This window comes from Peromyscus eremicus, chromosome 11 (genome assembly GCF_949786415.1).
Source record: "Peromyscus eremicus chromosome 11, PerEre_H2_v1, whole genome shotgun sequence".
Lineage (NCBI taxonomy): Eukaryota > Metazoa > Chordata > Mammalia > Rodentia > Cricetidae > Peromyscus > Peromyscus eremicus.
In genome coordinates this window covers 53,518,992-53,544,512 of record NC_081427.1, presented here as the reverse complement: position 1 = coordinate 53,544,512, position 25,521 = coordinate 53,518,992, and the positions used below count along the sequence as shown (strand labels likewise).

The following is a 25,521-nucleotide window of genomic DNA, read 5'->3' as shown; positions in this document are numbered from 1 at the left end:
CCAAAATATTTGATTTACACAAGATACCTCAAAAAGACATGTCATATCTTGTAACAGAAAACTAACTAAAGATTATCTATTATCTCTGGCCTCTATAAAAACATCTCCCCCCAGAAAGATGTTTACGTATTAAGAATATACATTTAAAAATAACAGAGCCTCTGGTTTTCTCACTAAAATCTGTATCCCATAAAACTAAAACTAGCAAAGAAACTCATTAACCAGGGAGGCCCTTACAAAACAGTAGAAATAGCAGACATCAACAGACTAGACTGAGACTAAGACTAGATGACTTCTTGGGTAATAAAATACTTTAAATATATGGATTTTATACAATTACATACAAAATGCGGAGGTTCTTGTTCTGAGAAACATCAACTTCCCATCACTGTAAGGAGCCCTTGGACCCTCCGCTCAGACGTTAAAAGACTGAACAAGACCAGGAAAGAGCTGTCCTTCCCCACTGAGAGCAACTGAAGCAGAGCAGTCACACCCTTTCTACTCTCCACAGTCCTTTTCCACTCCAGTTCTGAAACACACCTATATGCACAGTATCAGCAGTCATCCTGAAAAACCTGCCTACTTCTGGGTTTAGTGATATCAGGAAAACTTATCTTCCCTCTTTCTAAAACGAAATTATAGGTATTTTCTACATGTTATAGTATAGTATACCTTGAGGCATTAAATGTCAATTTATAAAGAAATGATATCTACCATACCATTTAATCAGCAATGTTTCAGCTTTTCAGAATACCATTAATTACTTGATACTGTCACATTACTATGCAAACTTCCCAATAGTCCCATGGGTCAGTCCCCACCGATGAGAGCTCTGGGACTTAAAATCTCACGCTGGTAAAGATCAACCATAAACTACTGAACTACAATAGAGACAAGAAAGCACATGTGCTTGTGTGTCTACAATGTAAAAGGAATCACGCAATGAGTCAAAGCCAACTGCTGATAGAGCACTATTCTAAACATCCAAACAACAGAGGGCAGCTTAGGAAACAACTTCCCAGGGAAAATGTATCAGTGGGTAGGCAGGAAAGAAAATGCGATGTCTGTCGGAAGGGTCTAGCAATTCCTGAGAACTGACCAAATGTTTAACTCATTGTGATGGTTAGTTTTGTCAACTTGCACAAACTATGGACAAATAGGGAAAGGGAACCTTGAGGAAATGGCTCTATCAGATGCCTGTAGGCAACTCTTGGGGCATTTTCTTAATTAATGACTAATGTGGAAGAGCCTAGACCACTGTAGGCAGTGCCACTGGGTGGTGGTCCTGGTTATGTAAAAAAGCAAACCCAGTGAGCCGTGAGGAGCAAGCCGGGAGGCCCCGTTCCTTCATGGCCTCTGCTTCACTCCCTGTGTCCAGCCAGGCTCCTGTCTTGAGGTTCTTATATGATGGACTATAAACTGTAATCTGAAATTAACTCTTTCCTCCTCAAATTTTCTGTCAAGTGTTTTATCACAGCAACAGAAAGCAAACTAGGCTTCCTATATGAAGTGAAATGAAAGGCATGTTTTCATAAGTTCCAACATATTTATGTTAAATAAATGGCTTTGGACTAGATTATTTTAAAATTCTCATTAAGTAATAAAATTCCATGAGTGCAATACAAACCAAATTATGTAACATTTCCCTCTAGTTGATCTAATTACAAAACAAATCCTTCTGAATTGATGTTTCTGATCATTTAAATATTAATAACATGACTATGCCCTATAATTGAAACATACAATCAATTCCAGTTTTAGAAGGTTTTATATGATAGTCTAATGTGCTTTGTACACTGACACTACAATGCAGAACTAAAACAGACAGGCATAAGAAGAACACCTTCCCTAAAATCACTAACCTAACACTAGGCAAACCAAAGTTTGATTTTCCTCCCTGGAGTCTCAACTGACAGTCACTGACCCGTTGACAACTCCTTCCCAGCACTGCAGAGAACATCTACAAAAGGAGCTGAAGAAGGTGAAGCCACACAGAAATAAGAAAGGGGTGAGGGAGAGTAAAACAAGTCCTAATGATAGCTGCTTCCTTGAATTCATTCCTGTCCTTCCAGGTTAAAAAGCCAAGGCATGGAATTTTGTATTTCAACTTGTTTAAACTGGCTTGTCAACATGTGGAAACAAAGACTCTATTCAACTAAGCCAGAGATGACAGCATCGGCATGAGTGCCAGGCCTCAAGACTGGCAGGAACTGCACGGAGCACTCTGTGAGAAGGGCTCTGAGATCCTCCCGAAGAAAACTACTACGACCTAACGGCAGTCTCTTCCATGGTACACGTCACATACCTGTCAGCCCTTGACTGAGTCTTTGGAAATGACATCAGCACAAGAAGCCCAGGAAGCCCAAGTAGAATGGAGAAAACTTCCATCAGGGCCAGCATAGTATCACCAGGAGACTGGTCTACACAGTTAGTGCTAGGACAGTGACAGATACCCAGTGAGACCGTCTCAACTCCTAACCCCCAAAAAGCTATCAAAAATGCCAATCAAAGCTAAGAATGGTAGAGCATGCCAATAATCATAAAGGCCCCACTCCAGAGGCTGAAACGTAACTACCAGCATAAAACTTTAATGTTCCAATTAGTCTCTGATTTAATGTTTGAAGAACAAGACACTTCAAGCCGATTTTTTTGATTCTTTCATTTTTACATACTACTCTGGATCATCTGTGACTTAAGGCAAAGTATTGCTTATAAGTGAAGGTTAAGAGTTCAGCTCATTTTTTGGAGTATTTTTAGATGATTGTAGATACACATATAGTTATAAAAAGTAATATAGGAAGGTATTGGTACACCTTGCCCAATTTCTGACAATAACATTTGGAAAACTACAGTTTGACATAACTAGAATACAAAGATAATGATCTCTTCTCTACTTAGATATCTCACCATCCTCATTCTATCTTTAACAAGGTCTGTCCTAATTTTTTTCCAAATGGCCTTGGAATCAAGAATTCTGGAATTGAAGCCAGGCAGTGGTGACACACGCCTTTAATCCTAGCACTCAGGAGGCAGAGGCAGGCAGATTCTCTGTGAATTTGAGGCCAGCCTGGTATACAAAAAGTGAGTTCAGGACATCCAGGGCTGTTACACATTTGCCATATATTAACTTAGGCATATCTTTAGCTTCTCACTTCAACTATAAAACTGAAATATAGTACCTACTTCAGAGACCAAAGTATGTCTGCAAAGTGACTATAACAGTACAGGGCACAAAATCTAGTGTTCATTAAGCATTAAGTCTAATTACTTAAGTGTCCACATAATGAAGATTTTCCTAAAAGTAAATTCACCCACTTCAGTCTAATCTTATTCATCATTCTATTTATAAACTATTTATAAATAAATAAAACCATTTTCAGCACACTACTTATAAACATAGAAATAAAAGATGAACAAGTAGGGTATGTTTTCACAAATACACAAAAAGGAGAAGTATGAAGTTTAGGGACATTTTTGATTAAAGGAGTAATATATAACCTGGCTCTTTAAGAGGGCATTTACTTCTCACATGAACAGAAAGGTGTAAGGCAGGAAAGATGTGGAATGTATTACTCTCTAGAGTAGGGATATAAACACAACTAAAGCAGCAAAGAAAAAGAAAGACATGTGTAGGAACTGGCAAGCAGATCAAGTTGGCCACAACGAAGGTACTGGATCACACACACCAAATCCTCAAGGGCTTTGAATTCAAGTACAGATTTTAACGTATTTTGTGTATAACAAAAATTCAAAGATTTATGAGTAGCTTAATTGTAAGTTCTTAATTGCACAATCAAACACACACATGCTATGTTTTAAAGGGACCTGATAAGAAATATCTATTGAACCAGTGTAAGAAAACTGCAAATTAATCAGGCAGATAGAAAAAAAACCACAAAGGTCTGAGGGAGAAATACCAATATAATTCAATTAGTAACATTTACAAATTAATGAGATTTGAGAAGAAAAGAAACTTTAGATGACTCGGGCTTCAAGTCTTGCTTTTATGATATACTGAAGAAAACGGACTCTCAAACTTTTTTTTTTATTGTTTACTTATTTTTCTGAATTCCATGCCACAGTTTAATTAAGTTGACTGAATTATTTTTACCTACATTCAATATCATAATATGCTCAATAAAAGCAGAATATGGGACCAGGCATAGTGGCGCACACCCCTCATCCCTGCACTTGGGAAGCAGAGGCATTTGCAGAGGCAGTGGATCTCTGAGTTGGAGGCCAACCTGGTCTACATAGTGTTCCAGGACAGCTAGAGCTATATAATAGAGAGCCCCTGTCTCAAAAAACCAAAATAAATAAAAATTAAAACATAAAATACACCTTTAAAAAAAAGTAGAATGTAGAAGTCAGGCATGGTAGGCACACGCCGTTCATCCCAGCACTTATGAAGCAGAGGTAGGAGGATTTCTTGAGTTTAAGGCCAGCACAGTCTACATACTGAGTTCCAGACAACAGGGTCACATAAGACCCTATCTTTCAAAAAGAAAAAAGAAAAAAATAAATAAATAAAAGTGGAATTTAGAATCTGGGGTCATTTATTCACAAAATCTGAAAGCAAGACTCGTTCATTCATTCATTCATTCATTCATTCATTCATTGGTTTATTCTTAATGCTTAGCACAGTTAGCACTGAATAAAAACATTTCCTAGAAATGTATGTGAATGAGAAAAGAAAAACCATTACATTTTAAGAAAGGCCTATATTGGTCTCAGTGCTGAAGGGTTAGCATTTCCTCACAATCTTTCTTTATTAAACAGGCCTTCTGTTTCAGTAGCTAACTCTCCTTTCAGAAATCCAAACAAACTGCAAACAGTTTCATTTAGTAAAAGCTATCTAACCATTTTAAGTATTTCAATCATTAACTACTAAAAGCTGTAACAAGAGCCTTAACTCAGAGCTGGAGAAATGGCTCAGTGGTGTTAAGAGTACTTGCTGCTCTTGCAGAGGCCCTGCCTCAATTCCCAGCACCACATGGTGGCTCACACTCATCTACAGGCTAATTTCAGAGATCGAGACCCTCTTCTAGCCTCCTCCGGCACCAGGCATGCAACCAGTACACACACAAACATGTCTCGTCAATACAAAACAAACAGGTGTGACTCATTTTTAGATTGCCTCCATTTTACAGTTTAAAAATACTGTTCAGGGTAGATATGTGACATAAAGTTACAATTAAACAATAACAATAATAAGGCAAATATTTGTTCTCTTGCAGTTTATCATCTTACCAGGTCTTTCCTTCCCTGTGCCTTTTGACTCAGCAAATTTTTGTATCAAACTTTCAATTGTAGTATTAGCCATATTATTTATAAATTCTTCATGAACCTATTAAAAAAAAAACAAAGATTTTTTTTTCTTTTTTTAACTAACATTGTTACTTTACAAGCAATTTAAAATGTTACACCAGATATATTTCTCTCCCATGTTGGTTCCTAACTACGTTGGCGGATTTCTAGAGATCAACTTCTGGTTACCTTCTCCACTAGGACATTACTTTGCAGGCAGTTTAGTACTGCCACTTTTGATTATTTTAAAGTCAAAATTCTTTTTTTTTTTTTTTTCCTTCCTTTTTTTGGTTTTTCAAGGTAGGGTTTCTCTGTAACAGTCCCAGCTGTCCTGGAACTCGCTTTGTAGACCAGGCTGGCCTTGAACTCACAGAGATCTGCCTGCTTCTGCCTCCTGAGTGCTGGGACTAGCCACCACTGCCTGGCTAATGTTTACATTTTAAATAGCAAGGGAAAAAGAGTCTCCTCTCTCTCCTTATTTCAATACACCCCAGATTACCATTAAACACATTCTGAACACTTTCACATTTAAATTTTCTGATTACTGAAGTTGCTGTTCTAACCTTAAAATAGTAAAACTTGAAAAGAGAAATACTCAGAAGTTGGTAACATCCAATTTTAATGAAGAGGACTATATAGTTAATTCTTAGAAGTATATAACTATTTAAAATAACCAGTTGTTTAATATATACTAACTATATGGTTAAATACATAGTAATACTGATAAATATACTTATATATAGTAACTATATAATTATATAGTACTTAGTTACTTTAAAACAATTTAAATAGGGGCTAGAGAGATGGCTTAGTGGTTGTTCTTCCAGGACCCAAGTTCAATCCCCATCACCCACTGAAGAGGCTCACAGACACAAGTAGCTCCACTTCCAGGGGAAGCTGACGCTTCTAAACTCCAAGCACCTTCAGTCATATGTACATACCCACACACAATTAAAATAAATAAATAAATAAATCTTAAAAAAAAATAGTAAATTTCAGCCAGGCACTGGTGGCACATGCCTTTAATCCCAGTATTTGGGAGGCAGAGGTAGGCAGATCTCTGTGAGTTGGAGGCCAGCCTGGCCTACAGGACAGCCAGGGCTACACAGAGAAACCCTGTCTTAAAAAAACAAATAATGGGGCTGGAGAGATGGCTCAGAGGTTAAGAGCACTTCTTGCTCTTCCAAAGGTCCTGAGTTCAATTCCCAGCAACGACATGGTGGTTCACAACCATCTGTAATGAGATCTGGTGCCCTCTTCTGGCCTGCAGGGAGGGATACGTGCAGACAGAACACTGTATATACATAATGATAAATAAATAAATCTTAAAAAAAATAATAATGACAATAATAACAACAAAAACAACAATAATAAATTATGCTTGGTGATCAATAAGACAATACATGTAAATACATATTCTTCATCTGAAATAATTCAGTATCATACGTATGATTTCCAAACAATGTGATAAAAGAATAAAGAGCTATAAATGAACATAAAAATTTCATAAGCCACTTCAACACAAAGCAAAAAATTTACCTGGCCTATTTGTAAATGAATTTCCTTTATAGCATTTGACAAGGATCCTATAATTTCCTTTATGTGAATGAGATGAGTTTCTTCAATATCTTGAAATTTCTGGGTTTGAAATATAAAAGTTTTGGTTATAAAATATACATATATACATACAAACATATACTCTGGAATTAAGAAAAGTTTTAGAAACTGTTTTAACATAGACAACTAAATAAATAAATTAGCACTATGTTTAAAATGCTTCTAAACAAACGGACCTAATAAAGTTAGCGTTTTGCTATCCCATTATCTTAGGCAAATATAAACTTTTTCAGAGTCTGAAGCTATGACAAATTAAACTCTACAATCAGGATTTTAAAACATTAGGAGATGCAGAAGATAAGAGTATTACAAAAGCCAGAGAGACTTTCCGAAACTAAAAACTGACGCTAGTAGAGCAAAACTTTCCATCTGATTCAGAAGTTTACCATCTCGCCAAAGACTCCCAACATGCCTGTCTAACTTTCCAAAAGTTAACAGTCTGATCAAAGAAACTTGGGGAAGCCTGAGCAACTTGTCTCAGCGGTTCTCCATGGAGGGTGGGAATGCACTGGATCAGCTGGGGGTGTATCACACCAGGAAATGGGGCTCTCGAAAGGAAACTTTCTAGTTACGATAACATCTTTTACTGCTAGCTCCTGTTTTGCAAAACTCATGATCAAAAACCCTGAGAAATACTGAAATAAAGGAACCTACCTCACTTTGTTTACCCTAGCATTTTCTAAATGTCTTCCAACCTCACAACTTTAGCGTTTTTCTCCTTCCCTAAAATACAGGTGCCAGTTCCTATTTTTTTTTTTTTTTTTTGTGTGTGTGTGTGTGTGTGTGTGTGTGTGTGTGTGTGTGTGAATGTATGTGTATAAAATTCCAATTCTTTTTCTCTGGTTAAGCTCATACAGTTTTTGCAGAGAGCCCAAGCTCAATTCGCAGCACCCAAGTCAGATGGCTCATAGCAGCGTATAACTCCAGCTCCAGAGGATCTGAGACACTCCATGTCCACACATAAATAAAAATAAATCTTTAAAGAAGAGAGACTTAAGAAACATCCAATAGGAGGAGGAGTCTTCTAAGTTCATAATCGAGGAAATGGTCCAGGGGCTGGAGAAACGGCGCAACACTGGTTGAGTGTTCTCGGGCTGCTCTTGCAGAAGACCTGGATTCAGTTTCCAGCACCCACATATACTTCACAACCATCCCTAACTCCAGGAGATCTGATCCTCCTCCTGACCTCTGCAGGCACCACATATGACAACAAAGTACACATACACCGATGCAGCCAAAACACTCACAGAAAATGAGTACAGCTAATAAAAAAAATTTTTTAAAGTGGTCTTCAGCTTAAATGTCAACAATTTATTAACAAAACTTTCTCAAAAACAAATAGAATCAAATATAGTAAAGCTGACTTATATAATTAATTTCGTAAGGATGACTCCCTACTTCCAAGGAAAGTGTGTCTTCATTCCCTTTTAGTAGCTTTACCAAATATGGTATACTTTGAACTACTCAGAAGTATCTTTTTACTTTTTATGCCTTCATATATATGTAGTGGTATTTGCTCCACCCATGACCATGACCTTGGGCTATACGCCCTAAGGAGGCTTTGGTGCTTCTTGGTTGTATGTGACCTCTTAAAAGAAAAGGGAGAGGGGTCATGAATCTCCTTCTCCCTGCTTCCTGGTGTGATCCAACTGCCAGGTGGATTCGCTCCCCATCAAATGAGAGGATGGCTTCAGCTGTCTACTCAGTTCTGTATTCCTGAGTGCATTTCCTCAGTTTATATCCTAATAAATTCCCTAATACTCCTTAAGTAGTAAGGATTTACTCCTTACTCCTTAAGATTTCCTACTTTATATATATATATATACACACATACATATACATACATACATATATACATACATATACATATACATATACATATACATATACATATATCTGTGCACCATGTGCCTGCTGTGCCTGAAGAGGACAAAAAGAGGATGTTGGATCCCCTGAAACAGAAATTACAGATAGATGTGAGCTACCATGGGGGTGGGTACTGAGACTTGAACCCAGGTCCTGTGAAGAGCAGCCAGTGCTCTTAACCACTAAATCATCTCTCCTGGCCCCTATTTAGAAGTATCTTGAAGCACGAATCCACATATAATTCAATGCATAATTAAGATACAATTCTGAGATTGTGGGATTTTTCTTTTAGGGTAGAAAAAACACACTGCTAACTAACATTACTACTCAAAATTAGTGACTACTACTTATTCAGGGCAATTCAACAGTAGGATATGAATATGTTTTATGTGTTTAAGGATAAAAGGAGGCATTTTCTTAAACTTAAAAACAACTGTGCCTAACTGCTTGTGTGCATGTTCATGTGTTGAGTGCTAGCACGTGCATGCCACAGGGTGTATGCAGCCAGAGGACAACCTCGGGTGTCAGTCCTCACCTTTGACCTTGAGTCAGGGTCTCTTATTACCCATCTAGCACACAACAGGCTAGGTGCCCTGAGTGTTCCCAAGCTCCATAGGAGCATGGAGATTATAGAAACACACTGAGTGTGGCTTTATGTGGGTTCTGGGGATCTGAGCCCCAGGCCTCATTCCTGCGTGTCAAGCACTTCGTCACTAAGCCATCTCCCCAGCCCAATGAATGAACGTTCTTGAACTAATTAGATAAATTTCCCCACTTATAATGCTCACATTTACCATTACATTTAGAAAGCATAATCTCGTCAACTACCAAAGATAGCCAAAAGGAACATGTTGCTCAGAATCCATTTCTACAGAGAGTAATCTCACTGCATCTGAGTAGACAAAATTTTCATATTATGTTTCTAATTTTTAAAATGTCCCATTAACTAACTGTGGAAAAAAGGCAAGAATGTAAAGCACAGTTACATTTTAAACTGACTTTAAAAACATAAAAGCTACACATATTAACGGGGTACTATGTATTGTTTTGATACATGTATGTATTTCATAATGTTTAAATCAGGATAAACCTATCTCCTCAAACACTTATCAAGTCTTTATGATAAAAACTTGAACACACCACCTTCTTGCCCTATCTAACTCTAACTTGGTACTCACTGATCAACTTCTCCTCCTCCCCATCTCCAGGCCTCTGACAGCTACCATTCTATTCTCAGAGGAGTTACAATTTCAACCGTTCTTACTCTCTACCCAAATGAAAAAACTCAAACCACACACACTTCGAGTAAGTACTAACCATGCAGCTCACAACCACCTGTAACTTCAGCTTCAGGGGATCTAAAACCCTCTTCTGGCTTCCTCCAGACACCTACACACAGGGCACACACTCACCAAACATACATACATACATACACATAAATAAAAATAGAGGTTTCCTTAGGAAGAAAGGAAATGGTAGGAATCAGTTTTAGTGGTCCGTGGCAGCTTACAGCTACTACAGCTCCTACTGCAGCTGGAAGGCTAGAGCCAAAAGGTCACTGGAGCGGTTTGGGCTATCTACAGAAATCCTGTCTGAAAACAGAACAGGAACTGGACAGATGGCTCAGCAGTTAAAAGCATGGACTGCTCTTGCAGAGGACTCGATGACTTACAACTGCCTCTAACTCCAGCTTCAGGGGACCCAATGCCCTCTTCTGGCCTCTGTGGGCACACATTACATAATTTTAAAAAATAAATCTTATTTAAAAAAAAAATACTAGGCAGTTTTGTGTGCATGCACACAAGTGCATATCACATGAGCTATCAGAAAGAGAAAGACACAGAAAAATATTAAGAGGAAATATATACACTAGCAAGGATTATTTAAATCAGGATAAACATATCTCTCTCTTCACATCTGTTCAAGTAAATCAATATCCATTCACAAATGGCAGAGTAAATAATTAAAATGCTACTTTGAAGAAAATGCAATGAGAAAGAAGAAAAGGATAAGGAAATGGAAAGATGGATGTTGGAAATTTTTCCCCCCAGGTTTTTTTTTGTTTTTGTTTTTGTTTTTGTTTTTGTTTTTTCAGATATGGTTTCTCTGCGTAGCCCTGGCTGTCCTGGAATTCAATCTGTAAAATAGGTTAGACTTGAACTCACAGAGATCCGCCTGCCTCTGACTCTCAAGTACTGGGATTAAAGGTGTGTGCCCCAACCTCCCTGCTGAAGAATACTTTTAAAATAATAACATTAAAAGTATTTGCAAAGCTGGTTGTGTTGGCATACACTATTAATCCTAGCACTTGGGAGGCAGAGGCAGGTGGATTTCTGTGAGCTCAATGACAACCTGGTCTATACAGTGAGTTCCTACTCAGGGAAAAAATGTAATGTCGAAACCAGGCATGGTGGCTCCTGTCTGTAATTCCAGCACTCAAGAGACTAAGGCAAGAACTCAAGCTGGAGGCCAGCTTGGCCCATACAGAACCTAAAAACAAACAACTTGTATAAGTGTGTGTGTGTTTATAAAATTACAGGTCTGAGTTGGATCCTGGACCACACAAAGTAGCATGAGAGATTCCACTGCATAGAGCTGTTCTCTGCCCTGCACAAACATAAATTTTTTAAAAAAATTTAGGAGGTCAAGAGATGTCTCAGCAGTTAAGAGCACTGGCTGCTATTCCAGAGGACCCATGTTCAATTCTCAGCATCCACACGGAGGGAGGCTCACAACTGTCTGTAGCTCCAGTCCCAGGAAGTATGATGCCCTCTTCCTGGTCTATATAGGCAAAACTCCCATATTTAATTTAAAGTTAAGTAGCATCAATAAAGAAAAATACTGAACAGCAAATTCTAGTTCCTATTTTAATTTAAATGATTAACTGATATTAGCAGAAATGCAAAATTAACAGTAAAATTTTTTTAATTGGTTTTTCAAGATAGGTTTTTCTGTGTAACACTTCTGGCTGTCAACTTGCTCAGTAGCCCAGGCTGGCCTCAAACTCTAAGAGATCTGCCTGCCTCTGCCTCCCGAGTGCTGGGGTTAAAGGTGTGCACCACCACCACCACCTGGCTAAACACATGTGCTTAACGATTTAGAAGTCAAGACAGCATTTGCTGCAGTCTTATTAGTCTTCCTTGCAACAGAAATTTCACTACTTTAGAGAACCTCATTTAACACAACCAAAGGCTTCTTGTGGAAGCATCATCTTTTCCATGCAACACAACTGACGGAGCCGTTCTGCAGTGACACAGCACACCCCAGTTTTCTTTGACTCTGGCCTTTACTTAGGTCTTAGCTTCTCTTCCTCTATCAAGTTCTCAATAATCGTGCAAATCAAACATGAAGTCATCGTGGCTTTGGAACCTCACACAATTTTATAGAGGCTCAGATTACAATTTCTTACCCGAAATCTTTGGGACCAACTTTGTTTTAGAATTCAAATTTTTTGGAATTTTAAAATAAAGATATGTGGTAGTATAAAAATGACATATTTTATGCTACTACCAGCACAATCTGATGCTTATTAATATTAATATTTCTAAAGAAAGCATATACATTCAGTCTAAGGTAGTTGAAATTATAAACAACTTCACATAGATTCAGGTCAAGTTTTGCTGTCAAAAGAGTTATAATAAAAACAATTTTGGGTTTCCAGAACGTTGAGGATTCAAAATTGTGGCTATGACAATGAAACATTACATCCAGCGCTGTAAGAGCACCTGCCATCTCAAAATCAACACACTCTCTACCTGCAATCTGACCTGTTCTCCACATGTCAACCAAGTGCTTTAGGAAGCCTCTCCTGTTCTTCTTTATCCACCATTTGAAAAGTCAAACTTTCTCCCTGAGATTTTCTCTCCCGCCCTAATCCCTGAGACTTCCACAGCATTTGCAACTCTCCTCGAAATGGACCACAAGACCCTGGCCCTTCTCAGCTGACTATTATGCTGACTTCCAACCAGACTACTCACTGCTCTGGGGCTAGAAAAGTGCATTCTTCACCAAACTGCCAGAACTCACTTTTACAATACAGATCCAATCATGGTACAACAAAACTTAGGTGGCTGCTGCTGTTCTTAGAACAGCTAGTAATTGGTACAGCCTGTCTTCACCTATCTTTTAAACCTCATTTAACTAGTTCCTTTTGATTTTTCTCAGTTTTACGTTTACTTTCTAGAATAGAGCATCTATCTTATACTCATGGCCCCAAAGCCTAGGACACTTCTACCCTACTATTCGACTCCTTTTCAGGCCTCAGTTTTTATTTCTTTATGTCTGTGGTTTACATTTATGTGTTTATTGGGCTCCAGGGACTGAACACTGGATGTGAGGCTCGGCAGCCAGTTACTTGTTGAGCCATCTTGCCAGACCCAAGTCCCAATTTTATTTGTTTTTAAATTTTATTTATTTATTTGTTTGTTTGTTTTGTTTTGTTTTTTGAGACAGGGTTTCTCCATGTAGTTTTGGTGCCTGCCCTGGATCTCGCTCTGTAGACCAGGGTGGCCTCAAACTCACTGAAATCCTCCTGGCTCTGCCTCCCAAGTACTGGTATTAAAGGCGTGTGCCATCGCTGCCCGGCCCAAGTCTCAATTTTAAATGTCACTTCCAAAAGAAGTGTCCCAACCTCCTGATTTAAATTAAGTCACTCCTGTTTTTCCCTCTCCTGAACCCTTAGTCCTACCCTTTATAACATTTATAAAAATGTGCTATTTTATAAGCATGTACTTCATGTCCGCCTCCATCCTCTGCTGTCACCTGACTACAGTCCATCTAGCAGAGCCTTGGCATACTAGGTAAACATGGATGGGGGTGTCTGCATGCATGCATGCAAACAAGCACACTTCCTGGCTTGTGAAATCTAAGTCATTCATTTCCTCAAGTAAGGAGACAAAAAAAAACCTAGCAATCAAAGTTCCAGATTTATCAAGACTTCTTTCATCTAATACATGCCCACCAAAAGAAAAACTATTTTAACTGCTGAGAAAATAAGAATAAACTGCTGGGTGGTGGTGGTGGTGGTGCACACCTTTCATCCCAGCACTCGGGAGGCAGAGGGAGGCCAATCTGGTCTACGAAGTGAGTTCCAGGACAGTCAAGGCTGTTATAAAGAGAAACCCTGTCTCAAAAAACCAAATAAACAAACAAACAAAGTATCTGATCCTTGTCCTCACGTAATTTATATTTCAGTAGGAAAAGACACAACAACGAATGGGAGTGAAGGAGACCCTCAAAAATGATGAGTAAAACGTTCCAAAAAGTCCCATCATTAGCCTCAGGCCCAGAGATGCAGCACACCATGAAGAACATGCGGCATGATATAGGGTAAGCCGCCACTGTGATCTGTGAGTCCTCTGCTATCTACCAGGTAAAATTAAATTCCTCAAGTTGTAAATGGTGCTAGATGCTAAGAACAAAAAACAAGAGTGGCAGTAGAAATGTTGTTAGGTAGGATTCATCAAGTGCACCTCCCTTAAAATAAGCCTTCAACTAGGGCTGAAAGAACACCAAATTACATGCAACTGATCCCAAGTTAACAGAGCACAAACATTTTCATTGTCTATCTTCCTCCACTAAAATTTGAGCCCTGTGACAACAGGCTTTTTCACTGTTTTGTTTCCTGCTGTGTCTTCATGACTGAGTATCTTCCAGTACTCTTCTTACACAGAAGTACATCAGGAACTCAAAACTCAAGCCTGACAACCAGCATTGTCTTCACCATCTATCAATGCCTTCCTTTTCCTCAATGATCTTTCAACAGCTCTTATGTATTTGAATAAACCTTTATCACACTGTTATAGTCTGAACGTGAAATGTCCATCCCAGGCTCATGTGTTTCAAAAGTTGGTCCCCAGCCGGTTGAACTGTTTTGAGAGCATGGAATCCTTTGGATAAATGTGCCTAGCTGGCAGATGTAGAAGATAGGGCCAGGGCTTAAGGAGTCTAGGCTGGTTCCACTTCTAGACCAAACTTTCTGCTTCCTGATCCTCTAAGATATAAGAAAGTAGCCTCTTATTCTAAATGTAAACCATGAGCTCAGATAAATCCAGGCCTTTCTCGGGTGTTTGATCACAGTAATGTGAAAAGTAACTGTATAACAAGCATCAGCACTCTGGCATGTTGGCCCTCAATCTCCCAAACAAGATGCCAATATAAATTATTACAGCACTAAAATGGTTCATTTAAATTTTTCTAATAGTAAAAGAGATAAACAGAAACATTCTATTATTTAATCAATGTATACAAATATAAGCATTCTGTCTTCAACTTAAAGCCTTAAAAATACCAACCTGAGCTGTTTCTGTCATCTTTTGCTCAAAATCAGCTTTTGTTAATGCATACTTTTCCACATAGAGTTTGTAAGTATCTGTAGCTTTCTTAGATTTAACAGCTGCCTGTAACAAAACAAACGTAGTTTTAAGAGATGCATTTAATTTTATGTGTATGAGTGTCTACGTTCACATACATCTGTGCACAACGTGCATTTCTAGTGCCCTCGGAGGGCAGAAGACATCAGATCTCCTAGAACCAGAGTTACAGATGGCTGTGAGTCACCATATGAGTGCTGGGAACCAGACCTGGGTCCTCTGCAAGAACACCCACCAGTGCTCTTAACTGCTGAGCCATCTTTCTAGCCCACCCCTCAAAAGCATATGAAACTGAGGTTAACCACTTTTCTTTCTTAATGTAAGGTAATATGAAGTAACAAATTAAAAGTACATTTTGAGAGTCTGGTATGACACACAACAAAGTTTAATCCTTTAGTGCCTGCCTTAGTCACTTCCTTTTTGTCATGGGCAGACAATAACTCAGGAATTAAACACGGACTCTTCTTTCTGTCCAATGGAATATAGTTCAAAATATTCAAACATGCCCACTTTATAGCCCAAAGCAAGACTGTATAACCATAAGCAGCAGCTGTGAGAAACTTCTTGACAATGTAAAAAAGTGCACCATCAGAAGGCACCTGATACGCTTTTCCACAATGGTACATCTTCCTCCTCTCCCATTAATTCATACGTATTCCATTTAATGTCTGATTAAAGTCTAATAAACCAAACTCAAAATCAGAAAGACTGATTTGCCATGATGGTTCTCAGTTTCTAGGATGTTCCAATAAACCAATAAATTTATTTTTAATTTTTATCTATTTTTCAGTATCTATTTTCAAGATCTAAAACCCACTATGGTAATAATCTAGTTTTAATTTTATCAGTTACTTAATGAAAATATTAAATATTAATGAGAAGAACATGAATAAGTTATGTAGGACATCTTTTCCTCAAGGACTTTGCAAAATAACCTACACATGACTAGAAATCAGAAAGTGACAAGACCACAGAAATCAATATAAACCTCAGGTGGGACACATTCTAGGGGAAAGATATCCTAATCAGATCTGACTGGGCAGACACACAGCTACAGACAGTCTTCACTGCTGTAGACAATGGTATGTGGGCAATAGGAGCAGCAGGCCAAGGCAGGGGTCGGGAGCAGCAGCCAGCCTGAAGGTGGCAGGGAAAAGAAGAAATACCTAATCGATCTAAAGGCTGATCGATTCAGACATGAGAAGATGGTTGTAGAATAAGGGTTCAAAGATGAAGGACAAACTGTAGGGTTTCCATATAGAAATATCTCCACATTCTTGATGAGATAACAGATCATCTGATGAGCAACAAATAGTAGGCTGTGCTAGGGAAGCTTATCCTTGGTAAGAACAAAGTAAGTTTCATCAAACTACAGTGTGAGGACATATCGGGTAATAAGACTAGATGATTAAAAATACTGCTAAGAGGTCTAAAGTGATGCTAAGAGCCAAGTAAAAGCTTTATAACAGGACATTTGTGTAGGGCCAGTCAGCGCCAATATGTAATTATCTTTAGCTGTGTTTCCAGGACAAGAACTAGAAATAGAAAAACTAGCTTTGCTGTGGGCTGAGATTGGTGTGGTCTTCTCTAAACAGACAATCTTGGGTTCTCTAAAATTCAATAAAAAAATTATACTAAACATGTATCTTATATGCTTTCCTGCCTTTTAAAATAAGATTTATTTTTATTTATGGTGTGTGTGTATCTGCCACATGTGTGTTAATACCCAGCAAGGCCAGAAGAAGACCTTAGATCTCCTGAAACTGGAGTCACAGGTAATTCTAAATGCCTGACCTGGATGCTGGGAATCCAACTCACAGCCATCTCTCCAAACCCTTTCCTGCTTTCTTAAATAAAGTATATACAAGGTACCATTTCACCATGTACTGTAAATAAAACTGGCCTTAAGCCAGAGGAGAATTAGTTCAAATTTTGGATCTACCATTTACTTCCCCTATTACTTTATCTTTGAGTTTTACATAGCTCTCTTACTGCTAAAACAGAACCAATACCAGATATTTTTAAGGCTGCAGTAGTGACCCAACTATAATTAGATAAAGTATGTGGGGCTCGTGAAATGGCCATGGTTCAGTAAGTAACGGTAGTGCCTGCTGCCACACCTGATAACTCCGAAACCCACACAAGGGAAGAGAGAACTGATTCCTGAATATTATCTTCTGACTGCAACACATACACTGACACAGACACATTAATGAAAAAACAACTAATGCTTATGGTAGGATCTGGCACATTGGCCAATTTACAAAATAACTGTTAACAGCTGTTATGTTTCTAACAAGGAACACTATAAAAAATACACATTGTTAGGGGCCTGGGGAGATGGCTCAGTGGTTATGAGCACTCTCTGCTGTTCCAAAGGTCCTGAGTTCAATTCCCAGCACCCACATGGCTACTCACAACTGCCTGATGCCCTCTTCTGGTGTGCAGATGTATATGCTGACAAAGTACCCATATAAATGAACGAATAAATCTTAAAAAAAAATACACATTGTTAAATTTTGTTGTTATATAAAGACATGTCTAAGTTACTGACTTGCATCAAGTTGCTCATCCCTAAAGAATGTAAATAAAATCTGTAACAGTTGTACTTTGCTCTTATAGTTTAAAAAAAAAAATTCTGACTGGCTAGCCATTTGATACTACTTTCTCAAGCATCCTGGCCCTATTCAAACACAACAATTAGATAAAATGTCTCTGTAAAGTTTACTATGTTTCATCCCAGGGACCCTATATAACCATATTTGCTACAATTTATTTTAGAAAAAAAATCTAGCCAGGGATGGTGGCACCTTTAATCCCAGCACTCAGGAAGCAGAGGCAGGCGAATCTCTTTGAGTTCAAGGCCAGCCTGGTCTACAAAGCGAGTTCCAGGACAGCCAGAGCTACACAGAGAAACCCTGTCTCAAAAAACCAAAAAGAGCCGGGCGGTGGTGGCGCACGCCTTTAATCCCAGCACTCGGGAGGCAGAGCCAGGCGGATCTCTGTGAGTTCAAGGCCAGCCTGGGGTACCAAGTGAGTTCCAGGAGAGGCGCAAAGCTACACAGAGAAACCCTGTCTCGAAAAACCAAAAAAAAAAAAAAAAAAAACCAAAAAGAGAAAAAAGAAAATCGATTGGCAGAGTCATCTAGGTTTCCTTCTGGATTTTCTTCTAAGTAAATCTTTAGTTTCTACACGAAAAATCAAGTCTACAGTCCACGAAGTGGTTTATAGTAACAGCTTAGCAAAAAGACATAGCCTTACTCAGAGACCCTTCTTCCCTTGTTCTTCATCCTAAATCACTTTTATTCTGCTGTCTATTACATTTTGCTAAATAGTTCATATGTCATATACTAATAAATACATGAGACCTCCAAGAGAGACCTACCTGCCAGATATACTTATGTATTAGTGGCACAAATGTTGTGGGAGCAACTAACCACTTTCTGATTGGACTCCCTGAGATGGAACCCTACCTGACAATGTTAAAGTGACCAAGACCTGAGACTAGATACACAGTTTAAGGGTCTAGGGGAAAACCCAATACTATTATTCTGCTAAAGGAGCACAGTAATAAAATGACTCCTAGTGGCACATACCCATAGATCAGTGCCTTGCTCAACCACATCAAACATGCTTCTTGAAGTGGATGGGAACACAGGGAGCCACAGCTGAACAACATGCAGAGTGGGAGACTTAGGAGCACTAAGTCCTAAGAGAACATCTTCATCAACCCTGGTCCTCAAGGCTCAGGGATCCACACGTAAGAAAGGGATTGTAAGCCAGAGTGGTGGGTGACTTGAAGGGAACAATGTCTTCAAGACACAACAGGACTGATGCACACAGGCAATCAGAGACTGAGGCAGCAAGCAAAGACCTGCACAGCTTCAGGCCAGATGGGATCCCAAAACTGCGAAGGGGAAGAAGTAGACACCGAGTCCACAAAACATTTTATGCCCAACACAAAACGAACTCCCTCATTTATTTTTGTGGGCTTTTGTTTCACTTGGCAGTTTTTTTTCTTACTGGGCTTTTTTGTTTGTTTTCATTTTCTTTCTTTTTTTTTAAAGAAAGAGAAAAAGAACAAAGTTGTGTGGGCAGGAAGGTGGGGGGGATCTGGGAAGAGTTGGGGAGGTGAAAATGTGATCAAAATATATTGTATGGAAAGTATTTTAAGATAAAAGAAAAACAAATTAAGAACACACACACACACACACACACTGCTAGGCAAGTGCTCTACCATTGAGGTATATATCTAGCCATAATTTTTCCTTTTCACATGTTCCATACAAAATACTATTCCTCTCTTCCTACAAATCATCACTCTATCCTCTCTCTAATTTCTGGCTCTATCTATTTAATAATGTATTTTAGCTCTCCAAGAAAAGGGAAGCTTCTTGAAGACAGCAAGAGATAACATGTATTTAGTTTTTAACCACATAACAGCATAGCAAGAGGCCAGGAACCAAAACATTTATTTACTACTCAATGCAAATTATTATACCATAATCCAGCAATCAATCATAAAATATACTTGAGCAAATCATTCATTAAGGCAATAATTTATTCTATGCCTTAGAGCTAAACACACTTGTAAATGTGTTTTTATTATATTAACGAACTGAAAATTTCAATCCATTTTCCAAGTAAACATATGTTACTGACAATGTAATGATGGCCCCTCATACTAGTAATATTGACATCACTATTATAAGCCAATAGTAATAAAGTCAACACAGAAGATCTGTACTACGTAATTATGTCTCAGTATTAGTCCTTACATCAGATGGGAATTTAAGAGATGGAAGGCCACCCCTGGGGCATCCTTTCCTCTTCCTTAAATGGTTTCTAGAATTCTAAATAGCTTTGCTGCTGAAGTCTTTACTTAGAGGGGATATTACTAATATGGTAAGGGGTGGTGTGGGGTTGGCTCAGGCAGTGGAGTTCCTGCCTAGCAAATGTGAAGCAGCAGATTCAATTACCAGCACCGCACAAATTGGTGTAGTGGCACAGAGCTGTAAACACCAGGACTCAGGAAGTAGAGGCAAGAGGGCAGGAAGATCAAGAGTTCAAGATCATCCTTGACTACATAGCCAGTTTGAGGCGGGCTACCCTGCAGCTGTCCAATCGTGCAGTCAGGTTTGCACAAGCAATAACTATAATGACTTATTGTAAGGTGGGAACTTCTGTTCCCCTTTGTCATGTAAGAGTCAAATTCCACTGCCTACCTTAGGAATTTGAGCCCAACAAATTTCGATTACAATCTTTTCATGTCATTTTGGGTTTCTGATCCCCAAAGACAACACTCTTCCTTTGAACTCAGTTAACTCGGCTTTTCTTTTTGTATTTTATTTATAATTGCTGTGTCTGGAACATGTTTTTAAACTACAAATTTAATTGTCACCTCATCTTTTTCTTGCCTCTCAATTTTTATTTATTATATAAACTTTAAAGGAGCTTATTACTCCAAATTCCATCAATGTTTTTATTTTTTTCTCTCCTTTTATTTGAAAGTATACATTTGTTTTTCTAACAAGATATGTTAAATATTTTACAAAGATTTCAAATCTATTTCTAAATGAGATATATATCTTTAATCCCAACAGAAGAGGCAGAGGCAGGCAGATCTCTGTGAGTTCGAGGCCAGCCTGGTCTACAGAGCAAGTTCTAGGATAGGCTCCAAAAGCTACACAGAGAAACCCTGTCTCAAAAAATGAGAGAGAGAGAGAGAGAGAGAGAGAGAGAGAGAGAGAGAGAGAGATACCAAATAAATGAATGGTTGAACTGTGTTAAGAAGAAAAGGCCAGGCATGGTGGCATATGCCTTTAATCCCAGCAATCAGGAGGCAGAGGCAGGTGGATCTCTACATGGTCCACAAGTTCCAGACCAGACAGGGATACAAAGAGAGACTCTATCTCAAAAAACACAAAAAAAGAAAGAGGAAAGGAAAAAAGACCTACTTTCAATTAAAACAGAATAGGGCAAAAGGTTATGGTCCACTGCAATGCAATATAAATTTGGTTGGTCAGCAACAACATACACTTAAAGCTTATCTTCAACTGGCTATGTCTTTCTAAATAGACTCAATTATTTCATCAATATCTTACTATGTAAGTCTCCAGGGGTGGGGAGATAGCTCAGTAAAGTTCATGCCATGGAAGCATAAAGACTGGAGTTCAGGACCCAGCATCTATATAAGAGCCAGACATGGTGGGTACTGCAACCCTGGTACTGAAGAAAGTAGAGACTCTTGGACTGTAGGCACTCGAGGGCCTCTTGGTCCATCTAGCTGAGTTAGTTCCAGGTTCATTAAGAGACCCTGCCTCAAAAAATAAGGGCGAGTGACAGAGGAAGACAGAGTGACCTCGGCCTCCCACGTGCATGCATCTGCTCTACATACCCCCCTCCCCACACACACACACACTACACAGACAAAGAAGAAAGCGCTCCGGAGTGTGGAGATGTTTTTATTGTGATTACCTTTTCTATTTCTCTTTGTGTAGCGCCTTCCTTTTTCAGACGTTCCTGCTCTACACACTTGGCATTGTAATTTTCCTTAGACTTCTGGAGGGCCTGAGTTATGTTCTGAATGGCTTGGACTGCTTCCAGAGTCCCTGCAACTTCTTCTTTAGTCTGTGTGATAAGAAATGGTTCAATAAGATAAGCTATAAAACACTTACTGTGACCACTCAATCCTCTAACAGGAAAAAAGTTACCTTCTTATGAGATTTCACTTGCTCCTCTCCATACTTCTGAACTTCCTTTATTAATTCCTGTAATTTTCTAACAAGATCCAAATGACAATTTGCTAATTTCTCTGTAGATGTTTTGAACACATCCCACACTGGTGCAAATGTTCTAAGGGAAAAGCAAAATAAGAGGATAATTTATTAAAATAAAAAGGAGCCAGTGAGATGGCTCAGTAAGTAAAAGTATGCTTGCCAGTACACCTGATGTCCCAAGTTTAATTCCCAGAGCCCACCACAGAGGGAGAGAACTGACTTCCAAAAGTTGTCTTCTGATCCTGCTGCTCACGTGTGCACAGGTGTGTGCAGCCACACACATACATATTACCACATTCCATGACAAAAAGTAAAAAATAAAAAGTAAAGTTTAAGGTTCTAAATTGAACCCAATGGAATCAATAATGCTATATTTAGCAATTTTCTTTAGGTAAAAGATGAAATTAAAATAATGAAATGGCCCATAGATTTTATACGTCTGTCCTTGTTTAATTATTTAAAATAGCTTTGAACCACAAGGACACAGAACTTGTTTAATTTTATGTCACTGGTCTTCAGAGCTCCTGTCATTTAATTGTATTCAGACACATCATAAGCCTTTCTATGATTAACTAGTGCTAAAAATTAATTTATCAAACTTTTAAACAATTAGTATCCCATTAAAAATGCTTAATCAAAAATAAAGTTTCTCAGGGCTGGAGAGATGGCTCGGTGTTTAAGAGCACTGGCTGCTTTTCCAGAGGACTCAAGTTCAATTCTCAGCACCCACATGGCAGCTCAAGACTCTCTATAATTCCAGTTCCAGGGGATCCAAAACCCTCACACAAATATACATATCGGGAAAACACCAATGCACATAAAATAAAACTAAATAAATTAAAAAGAATAATAATGAAGTTTCTCTGGAGTAGGAGACATATCTCAATGACCGAGTGCTTGCCTCACACAAAGAGACCCTGGGTTGATTCCCAGCATCACAATAATAAAAGTAACTACAATAAAACCTTCCCTTCTTAATTTAAGTAAGCAAAAATCAATTTTTACATATGCGTTCTTTGTGCTTTCAACAATTTCACACAAATTACTTAACAGCAGCAATGTGAAACCGTGATGTGAGCTTTGTAATCGTACCTGTGTACTTAAACAATTTCCTATCACCTTTCTACCACAGTATATGGAATGTGTTACATATTTTCTTCCCACTTTTTCTCAATAGTAAAGACTTAAAATGTTTAATAAGCTCAAATACATCCAAAGACTTCTATACTTACCATCCCTTCGACAGCACTAAAATTTCTATGGTTAGTTTAAACCAGGCTGGTCAGTGTAGAATAGTCTAAAGGTAGATAACTCTGTGCTCAAGTATTTGCTTTAAAAGTCTCTACAATAAGCTTCTAATAGGAAAAATAAATAGCAACAACAGCCACTAAGGCAAGAGGGTAGAGAAACAATGACTTATTCTAACATGGACTCTTTGCCAACTGCTATAATTCCTAACCAGTAGAAAAGTTAGCTGGAGCAATCATGATATGCAATTATAAAGAAGTTCAAAGAGGTTAATTAAACTCCTTAGACTAGGATTGTTCTGATTAGATTTTACTCTGAAATTCAATCAACACTAAATCTGACAGTGGTTACATGGAAATTTTCAAGAGAACAAAATACCTAAATATACATGGACTCCACTTCCTGTAAGCCTGATACACACTACTCAAGAATTACAAGGCAGTTAAGATGGCGTACCTTTACCAACATATTCTTTATACCAAAAAGGGATTCAATACAAGATTTCTCTAAAAATAGGTTTCTTGAGGCCAACAAGATGGCTTGGCAGGTAAAGGCACTTGGTATAAACCCAACAGCCTGGGTTCAGTCCTTGGAACCCATGTAAAGGTAGAAAGAAGAGAACTGAGTCTACAAAGGCATCTTCTGCCCTACCTTCTTACCAGTCTACACAAAAGAATTTTCTTGGTATTTTTTTAATTCTTTACTTATGTATTTTATCTTTATGGGTACTTTGTCTGCATATACATCTGCACAGCAGAAGAGGGCATAGGACAGTTGTGAGCTGCCATGTGGGTGCTGGGAACTGAACTCAGAACCTTCGGAAGAGCAGTGAGTGCTCTTAACCACTGAGCCATCTCTCCAGCCCTCTTGTTTGTATTTTATGTGCGTGGGTGCTTTGCCTATGTGTATATCTGCATACCAGGTATGAGGGTCTAGTGCCCAAGGCCAGAAGGCACTGAATCCCCTGGAAATGAAGTTACAGATGGTTGTGAACCACAATGTGGGTGCTAAGAATTGAACCTGGGTCCCCTAGAAAAGCAGCAAAGAGTTCTTAGCCCCTAAGCCATCTCTCCAATTCCCCCCCCCAAAAAAATTAATATACTTCAAATTTTACTTTAAATATTATAAGTTGCAAATTAAAGGAGAAAAAAATCACACACAATTGACCCAAAGACACAACTCAGTGAAATTTCTATACAGTTAGAGTAGCCAATAAAGCTTCACACTGGATTTTATATTTCACTACTGAATGTTATTACGCACGTACCCACCACTAAAACCAAAAAATGCATGGCAAAGTTAGAATCAGAAAAACTATCAGCTTTACATCCTCTTTAACAATCGTGTTTACAGTTGGTCCTCCGTCATTCCCCAATATTTAGCCGTTCTTGTCCTCTTTTCTACATGCTATTGTATATGCACGTGTATGTTCTCTCTCTCTCTCTCTCTCTCTCTCTCTCTCTCTCTCTCTCTCTCTCACACACACACACACACACACACACACACACACACACACACACAACTTTATTGGCGAGGTTCCAAATAGGGAGAAGATGCAATTTTTACATATTTATTTAAGAAATTTCAGCTGGGCAGTGGTAATGAATGACCTTAATCCCAGCACTCAGGAGGCAGAGGTAGGCGGATCTCTGTTGAGTTTCTGGTCTACAGAGTGAGATCCAGGAGTCAGGGCTACACAACACTATGAAACCCTGTCTCAGGGGGAAAAAAGAAAAAAGAAAAAAAAGGAAAGAAAAGAAAAAAATAATAATAGATAAACATTTGAAAAACAACTAGAAATTAACTCACCCAAGTTGTGAATAATTGCTTGCAGATTTCGCTAGTTTTGTCATTGATCTGGAATATGCCTCTTCTATTGTAGCTCTGTTAAATTAAATTGTTGTATTATAATACCTACTGTTTAGCAATCCAAACATAGCAAAGTTACAAAAATATGATTAAAAATGCACACGAAAGTATGCCTCAAAGTACATGGTGAAAATAGGCAGGGAGCCCCAGTGGATGTCTGAAATCATGGACAGTGTTAAGCTCTAGAGTTATGGTTTAGATATACAGTGTCCCAAACAAAGCTCCTATGTTGAAGGTTTGGTCTCCAGCTGGTTATCCCAATCACTGAGAGGGCATAAGGTAATGAGACCTCTGCCCTAAGAAATGGATTAATTCTGTGGTGGATTCATAATCTGGTGGCATTCTTGGGAAGCGGTAAAAATCAAGTGGTGGGGCCTATTTGGAGGAACTGTGTATCCTGGCAAGATAGACCTCCCTCTTAGCCTCCTTTTTATCTAGCTCTGTGCTTCCTGGCAGTCCTAAGG

The 25,521-nt window shown here is 38.6% G+C and overlaps 1 protein-coding gene across 1 annotated transcript in view; it reads right to left on the bottom strand.

Annotated features, from left to right (window-relative positions):
* The window catches only part of Fcho2 (FCH and mu domain containing endocytic adaptor 2), a 101,613-nt gene that overhangs the window by 54,144 nt on the left and 21,948 nt on the right, over positions 1-25,521 (bottom strand). The window contains 6 exon segments of the mRNA XM_059276251.1: positions 5,251-5,347; positions 6,847-6,945; positions 15,084-15,188; positions 21,639-21,791; positions 21,875-22,016; positions 24,998-25,072. Coding sequence (XP_059132234.1) covers positions 5,251-5,347; positions 6,847-6,945; positions 15,084-15,188; positions 21,639-21,791; positions 21,875-22,016; positions 24,998-25,072 — 671 coding nt within the window.